This window comes from Dinoponera quadriceps, unplaced genomic scaffold, assembly GCF_001313825.1.
Source record: "Dinoponera quadriceps isolate SergipeBrazil2010 unplaced genomic scaffold, ASM131382v1 scaffold2171, whole genome shotgun sequence".
NCBI classification, from domain to species: domain Eukaryota; kingdom Metazoa; phylum Arthropoda; class Insecta; order Hymenoptera; family Formicidae; genus Dinoponera; species Dinoponera quadriceps.
Genome location: NW_014556994.1, coordinates 322 through 10,103, shown reverse-complemented (window position 1 = coordinate 10,103; position 9,782 = coordinate 322). Strand labels below are relative to the sequence as shown.

General features: G+C 41.4%; 3 protein-coding genes across 3 annotated transcripts; all 3 read right to left on the bottom strand.

Moving 5' to 3' along the window:
* Positions 1–91: 91 nt before the first annotated feature.
* Positions 92–3,204, bottom strand: LOC106748543 (zinc finger protein 787-like). Its single transcript, XM_014627201.1, has 2 exons — positions 3,126–3,204; positions 92–1,301 (listed from the first exon to the last, which is right to left on the bottom strand). The coding sequence occupies exons 1-2, from the start codon at positions 3,202–3,204 to the stop codon at positions 700–702; spliced, it is 681 nt and encodes a 226-aa protein (XP_014482687.1). The 3' UTR covers positions 92–699.
* An 813-nt stretch (positions 3,205–4,017) lies between these two features.
* Positions 4,018–6,322, bottom strand: LOC106748542 (zinc finger protein 775-like). The gene is made up of 3 exons (XM_014627199.1): positions 6,063–6,322; positions 4,774–4,943; positions 4,018–4,307 (listed from the first exon to the last, which is right to left on the bottom strand). Exons 1-3 carry the CDS (start codon positions 6,320–6,322, stop codon positions 4,018–4,020), a joined length of 720 nt encoding a protein of 239 aa, XP_014482685.1.
* Positions 6,323–7,488: 1,166 nt separating this feature from the next.
* Positions 7,489–8,964, bottom strand: LOC106748541 (zinc finger protein 408-like; the record flags this gene model as incomplete). The annotated part of the gene is made up of 2 exons (XM_014627198.1): positions 7,489–7,763; positions 8,686–8,964. Coding segments are annotated over 2 exons (554 nt in total), but the record flags the coding sequence as incomplete, so codon positions are not given.
* Between the last annotated feature and the right edge of the window lie 818 nt (positions 8,965–9,782).

Here is a 9,782-nt window from a genome sequence, read left to right as displayed (position 1 = left end):
GATATATATTCTATCCGAAGTGAGATAGATATATATATAAGATATATATATATATATATATATATATATATATATATATCGATTTTATAACATCTTTCGACATTGTCCGGTTCTCACACGCATATCATTGTAATGCGTACGCAGATTATACGCAACTATATGGGACCTACACAGTTTTAACGCCGCTCCGAACGGCAATTTGCGTGAGATTTTTGGCAGAGATACTTTCGATGGATCGCCAAGCCCATCGGAAAGGAGACACGAGCATATGAAAATATTTTGGTTCTGCCGAGAAACGCACCCGGGAACTTTAGTATAACAAACCAGTCTGTTACGCTACGCTCGCGCTCTAGAAGATATATTTAATTCTCTTTATTTCGAATTTTAGAAGTTTTCCATTGTGCGACGGTGCGATTGTAAAATCGACATCTTCGTCGAACAACAACACCAGCAACAAGTACCGTTGCTAGTACCGTCTCGGTACTTCCATAAAGCCATTCCGAAGAAGGAACACATCGCGTTCTCATGATGGTCGCGTTTGCTCATACACTTCAGCCAGGTTCCACAAATCGGTAAAGATCAACGCGTTGTTTGTTGCGCACGCGCTCATTGCTTATCACACGGAGAGCAAAAAAAAGCATCTCTGCTGTGTGTGCTGCAGCAAATTACTGCGCGCAAATTGCCGTGTCGCGATCGAATTTAGATGGATAAGCAGACCGATTCCGACGAGCAATAAGCAGAGTCGGAATCGACGTTGCCTGACTGCTCGAAAGCCTGGTCCCTCTGCATCATCACGCCGTCGGCGCTTTGATTGTGAAACTTTTTCAGGTGCCTGCTCAGGCTGCAACGTTGGGTGAAGGCGCGGTTGCAGAAGATGCAATGGAACTGCCGCGGCACGTCGCATTCGTATCTAATGTGACGCGCAAGGTTGCCCTCGGTCTTGTACGTTCTGGTGCAGTGCTCGCACTTCCACTTGCCGTTGCTGTTGCGCACCTTGCCGCAGACGGTCCTACGATGGCGATTCAGGGTGAACATATGGGACAGGCCTTTGCCGCACTTAGAGCATCTGTATGGCTTGTCCGTGTGCGGCTTCCAATTGGACGAACTATGCGAACTCATGGATATTGGTCGAGGCACCGCAAAGGTACACGGCGGCACGGCGGTGGTCTCGAAATGAACCGGACCCGGGCTCGAGCTGAGGTCGATGGCAACGGGCGGCAGCGGCACCGACGGCGGCGGTGGTGGTGGTGATGGTGGTGGCGGCGGCGGTTTTAGAAACACTCGAAATTTGCAGCTGTTGTCTGAAAAAAATTAAAATAACGATATTAAGGGAGGTAGTGATGGGATCGGGTTTCGAAAGCGGAGAAACACAAGTAGCGGGAAGAAAAGATATCATAGCTCTTTATTTTTGGTAAAGAAATATTTGATAAACAGGCAAAAGAGAGAGAGAGAGAGAGAGAGAGAGAGAGAGAGAGAGAGAGAGAGAGAGAGAAACAGAGAGAAAAAATGAATAAGACATGAAGTACAAAGAGAAAAGCTAGAAAAAAATCGTGAATTCGAAAGATCCGGCAGTATCTCAATGAACAATTGTTACTTTATTGCGGAAAATACATTTTAGCGCGTTAAATTTAAAGGCATTTGAATAGATTAAACTGAACGATCTCAAAAAGAATCGTCGATTATTCGCTAATTTGAAAGAAGCAACTGGAACAACACTGGAAAATTAGAAGAATTATAGAAGATATAAAAAGGCCCTCTCCCCCCATTTTACTTTATCCAGTAGAATCACTCGAAAGCAAAATATTTTAGAAAAAAAGTAATAAACACAAGAGTTGCAGGATTTCAAGATAATAAAAGAATAAAGAATATAGTATTAACATATTGACCTTGTATGAATGTGTCAAATCACATCAAGGTCATCTTGAATTTTTTAAATAGAATACATTTTTTAACATAAATAAATTCTTCTAGTTATTCTATGTATAAAAATATTAGAAGCAGATAATCGAAGAATACTTTGCGAGATATTTCATATCTTATATCGAAAAAGTATCAGAATAAAATGTAAAATATCTTGGAATTTTCAAAATATTCATTTTTCAATGATATTATCCTAATACTTGTATACATAAAATGATTAGGGGAATTGATATATGTTTAAAAAAATTATATATTATATATGATTCCAATAACATAACACTATATTATTTCCACTATGAAATTCTGCCATTCTTGTATTTATAATTTTTTTTCTAAAATACGTTGTTTCAAGTAATTTGTCTGAGGAAAGTAAAATAGAACATCCTTTATAATATACAGGATATCCCAAACTAATCTCGGCTCCTGTAGTGTTCAAATAGAAAGTGAGCAGGAAAGTCATGTACTATTTTGCAAAATTCGCAATAGTTAGTGAGGAATTAATCATTTTGTCTGAGCTAATGAACGCATGGGAAAGAATAGACCAGACATTATATAAAGAAAAATAGTTTAATTCTGAAGATTTCCTAGCAACGATGAGCATCAACTGATTTCTGAAGACAGAGTAGCAACAAACAGCGAGCGGCATGCGACATAGGGCTATGCGCCGAAAAGAAACACGCCTCTCGCTATCAGTTGATACTTATCGTTACTGGGTGATCTTCAGAAGTAAGCCATTTTTCTTTATAGAGTCTAGCCAACTTCATCCCGTACGCTCATTAGTTCAGACAAAATAATTAATTTCTCACTAACTATTGCGAATTTTGGAAAATGGTACATGACTTTTCTGGTCAGTTTCACTTGTTCTACACGTCGCGAGAACCAAGATTAATTTGGGATACCCTGTATTATAATAAAAGAGAGAAAGATAGAAGGAATGATAGCACGTAAACGGTTTTCAAACGGAAACGATCGAATGCATGGAATATTAATGACTAATGAGAAGTTTCATGAAAAACGAAAATAGCAGAGACACAGATTTAACGCATCTCTATCCTGAGAGAACTCCCGAGACCTTTCAACCTTATTCGCTAATGAGATCGCGGAGGGTGATCGTTCAGCACAAAGAAGAGAGAGGGCTAGAGGGAAGGTTACGAAGGGGTAGCACAGGGTATGTTTCAATAAAAAATTGTTAAATACATACGTACACGTAGTAGCGATACGAAGAATGTACAGTTCCCGGCATCGGACGGCGCCGAGATAGAGAAATTTAGGAAATTCGTACATGCCGCGACAGGAATAAAGACTTTAAATGCATAAAAAAATACTGCTCGAGTTTCCGAAGCTATTTACAGACTCGAGTAATTACGTTCGATTAAACGTTACAAAAGGATCGGTACACTCATTAAAAAAATTATTCTTCAATGTGGAAGACGGCATAGCGCTCACCCGTGTTCGGGGAGCGCGTCGATAATACGACGACGAAGATTGTCGGGCATTGTGGATGCAACGAACGACCACGTTGTCTCATTGTGACTGATTATGTAGAGTTTTATTGTTGCATTTTCTCTTTCTTCTATAGATAACACGTGGTTTGTCTATATTCTACTGGTATATCTGTATATTGTATACTCGGTCTGTATACTCGGATAGGCACGGAGTGTTAAACAGCGCCTACAAACTTTATTAACATCTACGGCCCGGTCTGTAGGAGCCGGAACCGCGCGGACATGTACGGTAATGCTATTACAATCATGGGATAGCTCATCTTCGGGTGATAATCTTCTGGTGTTGTATGCGTCGGGTCGCTGAGTAGTTAGGTGGTTAGGGCTTTTACTTAATCTTCTAAGAGCGTTGCGTCTTCAACGATATAACCTACGGAATAATCTTCGTGGGAAGACGCGAACTTATACAGTCATCTACAGTTCGGTGAGTGTATTCTTCACGAAGTCACTGGTCACAAGATTCTTGCTCTCGAGGCGCCTTCATCCGACAGAGAGAGAGAGAGAGAGAGAGAGAGAACGGTGCGTTGCGGCTGGTCGTGGACGGAGCTCTTCGGTACGACGCGTTCGTTGACACATGAATATATCGGAGCTCTCTTCAATTGATAATCTTCCGGACACACTGCTTCTTCGGCGGCTGGTAGAAGTTGTGGTTTTGCATCAGGTGACGGCGTAGACTGACGTTCTGCGTAAAGCTGCGGCCGCATAGGTCGCAGCAAAAATTCCGGCGACCGCCGCACTCGTATCTCAGGTGTTTCGACAAGCTGGGCTTCACCTTGTAACCCCGGCCGCATTGTGGACACTTGAGAGTAAGATCCTCGTCCTTCAGGTAGCTCGCGTGTCGTGACTTCCGAGGCGGACCCAACTGACCGGTCGTCCAAATCATACCTGGAAGAATACGAAAAGGACAGTCGTGTTAGTCGCGAGCTCACTTCGTCGTACGATCGCTGAGTGGGATCGTCAGACGCGAATCTAGACGATCGAGACCTCTCATCCCCGTCGGCCCGATCACGTTTCGGATGACTAGAAGATCAAAGGACGTGGAGGAGCATGCGGACGGGAAGAGAGCAAATCCACGGGATCGCGCAGGTCCGCAGGTATGGTTTCACATACGCGTCCAGTTCGATAGATCGAGTAATTTGATGACGTACTTGAAGCGCACTCGATTTGCCTTCAATAGTCGATGTCCGCCGGAGCGAGGAGGAATGAAATGAGTTGGCTGGGACGGGGTCGTTCGCACGTCTTCGTGGTTTCATGGGGGATCACGATCAAAGGACCCGAGGTGAATATAGCGATAAGCGGTCTACAAGATAAAGCTATTTTCCATCCCATTGACGACGACGATCTTATGGACCGCCGAGAGGTGCCGTTGCAAGCTCGTTTTCTGGGTGAAACTGTAGTTGCAGTGGTTGCACGAGAACTCCCGTTTCCCGCCGCACTCCCACTTCATGTGTCTGCGTAGATTGCAGAGCATCGTGTAGCTGCGCCCGCACTGCTGGCAGGTGAAGCGGGACCTCAAGATACCTGCCGAAAAGAGAACGTTACTCTGAGGGTATGTTCACACGCGCGCGGCCACATCGAGACGAGCCATTTTCAAAGTGTGAATCTTAGCGTTTTTAGCGTTCTGGTGTAAATGCGAGAGAGAGAGAGAGAGAGAGAGAAAGAGAGAGAGAGAGAGAGAGATGACATGGTGTTAATGATGAAACCGTGTCTCTTGGTGGAACGTCTTGTATAAGCAACGTTTGAAAGTGGCGAACTTGAATTTAATCAAATAAACTAATAATATACATATATATATATATATATATATATATATATATATATGTATGTATATATATAATAAAATCAACGATCAACATCAACATCAACGTAATAACATCTAATCGACGCACTCACAGCATTTTAACGCTCAGAGGACTTACTCGATGTCGTTGCGTGAGGACTTGCAGTAAGGATATTTTATCGACGATAAATACTCCAGGCCGGCAATCAACCGCCGATCTGTGTTCTCTCTCTCTCGTTTCTCCTACGCGCGAATCAACGGCTCGACGTAAATTCGTAGAAAACAATGCGATTCATCGTCTTTTCGCTCTGTGAGCATCTGCCATCGATAAATCCTTCGAGGAGAAGTCACATCTCCCACGGCGCAAACATCAACGACTCCAGCTCTAACTTTAAAACATGCGATATGAGANGGGGGGGGGGGGGAGAGAGAGAGAGAGAGAGAAAGAGAGAGAGAGAGATATAAAGAGACATTGTGAAATATATCATTATTATATATAACCAATAATTTTGGCCAGATCGAATTACGATTATAATCTTAAAGGTAAGTGTCTTCATACAAAGCGTATCTTTGCCGCGATTAGAAGACCAATGTGCCATTTATTATAAATTTTATCAAGCTACCACTAAAACTAGCAGTGCCACGTTCTTCGCGTCGCTTTTATCGCGCGATTAAAGCCAAGCCCATCTTCGTGACTCGACGATGTCGCTTCTGTACTTTGGAAAATATCTTTAGTACTCGTCGCTAGCTCTTCTTCTTCTTCTTCTTGTGTGTTGACATCGCGACAATTCGTTCTCGACATCGTCTTCCGGTGAAGCTCTCTCGTTTATCGCTTTCACTGGTAAACGACTCGATCGTACATCTTCCTAGGGGCGTTGTATCTCCTCTTCACTGGCACGTCGATTTTATGATGATGCATCAGGTGTCTGTGAAGACTGACGTTCTGCGTATACTTGTTCGGGCAGAGGTGGCACGAAAATCTTCGCTGGCCGCCGCACTCGAAGCGCACGTGTCTTACCAAGTTGTGCTTCAGCGAATACTTCTTCCCGCAGGCGGAACACTGGAGACTTTGGTCTTCCGTGCCGCCCGGCCCGTACTTCACGGCCGTTCTCACCTTCATGGCGATCTTCGCGGGGGCGACGGACGTTTTTCGACTGTAGGTTCGCACTTCTCGGGGCGGGTGAAAGCTCTCGTAAAAACCTGAAAAATAAAGCAAACGTTCGTGCGACGATTAGTGGACGGCCGGCGAGACAAGAATCGCACACCGATCTTCCCTCGTTTACACGTGGAAACTTATGGAGTCCGTTGAAACGACACATCCCGAGACAAGTTACGTATGACAAATCGTACACTGCCCTCGCGAGCGAACATTCCGCCCCGAAGGAAAAGATCTTACTGAGTGTTACTTACGTGCAATAAATCATACTTACGCGTTTTTGTTAAATTCAACACAAGCATGCGATGCATTTTAAACTTCAGCCTGTATCAATTGCCTCGAAACGATAAAACAGTAGCGAGAACGCGGTGTTCTTAAAATAATAAATGTCTCATTTTTTCGTAACAAAAGAGAGAGAGAGAGAGAGAGAGAGAGAGAGAGAGATTGCGCAAGAACATTGCGGCCTCGCATGAAGAAATCTGGAGCGGTGTTCTTATTTAAAAAAAATTAACGTCGAATTCTTTCAAAAATACAAGATAACATCTTTAATATATATTTCAGCTGTCCCCTGTACGCGTTACTTACACTCTATGTCCTGACAAACGTTTGAAAGAATGTTAAAAAGGGATTTTCAGAAAAATATGTAAGACGAAATCCGCAACGCCATCTCGCTTGACAGTAATGAGAAAATATCAGGGATAACGGGGGACTTTATATATATATATATATGACATTTTCTATATAATATATTCCTAAAACTAAAAATACAACTTTTATTTCTAAATTAACAAGTAAAATTGAGTCTGACTTACATTAAAGCAACTTAAATCGAAAGGTTGCGAAAAAAAGAATCACACTATTGTCGCCGTCGATCATCACAAAAATGAACAGTTTATTAATCGTATCGTAAACGCCAGTAGCCTTATCGATCAGTCAAAAAAGAAAGGAGAAAGGACTCGTAAGCAAATTTACTCAATGGCACTTTGTTATGCAATTAGCTCGTCACAATTATGATGACTATCGCAACTCTCTTGATTCGGTGGGAAACAAACAAACGGAATGGCGGTTTTCTTTTGGTATCGGACGATTTGTGCCCATTTGTTGCTAAAAATATCGCTAAATCTCGATGGTTAATCGCCAGTCGACATGTAAGATCTCCTCCAGGCCTTTCGCGGCGGCACGAATATGTTGTGAGCGTTCAGCATGTGCTGCCGTAGCTTGCCGTTCTGAGTGTATCTAGCGGTGCACAAGGAGCACGCGAAATGCTTCTGGCCGCCGCATTCAAATCTCAAATGTTTCACCAGATTGTGCCTCATCTGATACAATCTGCCGCACTGGTGACAGCTGAAGGTCCGACTGCTCTTCAAACCGCGTCTGAGTCCATGCGGATCGACCGTGTGAAGCTCTGCAAAAGAAGAATGATTGGTTAGTGTCGGCCTCGACACAACCGGTGTCTCTGGAAGTAACACCGATAACGCAGGAATATTTCCCTGTACGAATCCGNTTGGGGGGGGGGGGAGGGGAAGGGAAGGAAAACTGAGAATAAACAATCGTTCACCTAAAGTTTATTGTGGACTAGACATACATTGAACATCTCGTTCCGAAAGAAAACCCTCCTGGAACAGCTCTATTTTCGTCGTGGGTTTTTATCATATTTTCCATGAGTCGCGAGAGTTTCCTTAATTTAACAAATCTCTTAACTCTAAGAAGACAATCTCTAGGAAGAAAGCCTAACAATGTTTAACTTTCTCTTTAATAATTTCTCCTCAATCATTCTTTTTAACATTTCCGTTAGTAAACTAAACTAAACTAAACTAAAGTACATTTGTCAACTTGATAATTCGCAATGCACCAGTATTCGACTACATTGAAAAAGAGAAACGTATTTTGTCCTCGATTTCTCAAACTCACCTTTCTTTCATAAAATATTAAATTATCAAGTAAATTATTAACTAACACAACGAATATATGCATTTTAATACAAGCTTTGGTAATACTTAAAGCTGAGAGGATCATCACGCAGAATACGACGAATCGGCATAAATATCTTTGAAGAGAAGAATTCGCAATTATATAAAGCAAAATATTTGAAAGGCCAATGGAATAATACGTTATCGACTTTATATATATATTTTTTTTAGATCAGTTCACATATTTTCCACTTTTTGTTATCTTCTATTAAACCGTGCATGAATTATTTTCCTCTAAATCTATTTATTCGTCAGACGCAACGATTTACCCGTTGCGACATCGTCATTAATAAGAGACGTTTTAGCATATTTCGAAGGATATTGTACTTGTAAATATTAAAACTTATTGGACGAGACGTCTGGGCATGACGAACTTCGGTGGCAAATAGATGCCGTGCCTCCGTAAAAGGTGGCGACGTAAACTAATGTTCTGTGTATATTTCGCTGGGCATACGTGACATTTGAAGTTTCTCTGTCCGCCGCATTCAAATTTCATATGGGTCTTCAGACTGCGTTTCATCTTATACGTTCGTCCGCACTGTGGACACATCAGCGGCGATGGCGTTTCCACCGGCGTTTCCATCGCTGCGATTTTTTGTGAATAATCGAGGCCTACCAATTGCCCATACGCGAACCCTGCAAACGAAAAATAACAATGTTAGAATATTTCAACGAAACCTCTCTTCGAGAATCACGACGACGAAATGACCGAAACCGACTCGACTACAAAATTGGACAAGATAGATACCTTGAAGAACGCCCAGGCAACACTAATTACATGCACAATCTGGTGTCCAGGAGCTGTAAACACCTCAAAACACTTTATTGTATTCTTCCAGCCACAAAAACGTTACATATTACGTCGTGATGAAAATGAAACAAAAAAGAATGTATCAAGTAAACATACCCAACTTTAGAATTCAATAGCTCTGATTAAAATTCCAGCCTCTTTACGAAGAATGTAGGGGTTATTTTATGTTTATAAAAACGATTAATATTACTAAAATTAAAAATAAAAACAGAAAATGAATTTATACTCAACATCAAAATTGAATAGTTTTGAATAGCTTATCTGATTTCTTTTGACTGAGTATTAGAGTTCCTGATAGAAAAAAGATTTCTTTTTATATATTTGTTTTCATTAAAGAAATTTTTCTATCCGGAACATTTGATCTTGATGTCGAGTAAGAAAAGCACTTCGCTTTTTAATTAGTAATATTAGTAGAACTAATCGCTGAAACTCTTTTTTATAAATGTAAAAATAGTCCTATATTCTTCAAGAAGTCCTAATTAAATTGTAAAGTCGGAGTGTTAACTTCAAACACTCCGTAAGAAACATTTTCGTAATTATCGTAGATAATTCGCTGTATTAGTAAATTCGTAATATTCGCTGAGATATAAGGAAGCGATTTTTTTTACAAGAAACAGACGATTTATTATCTAAGGGATATTAT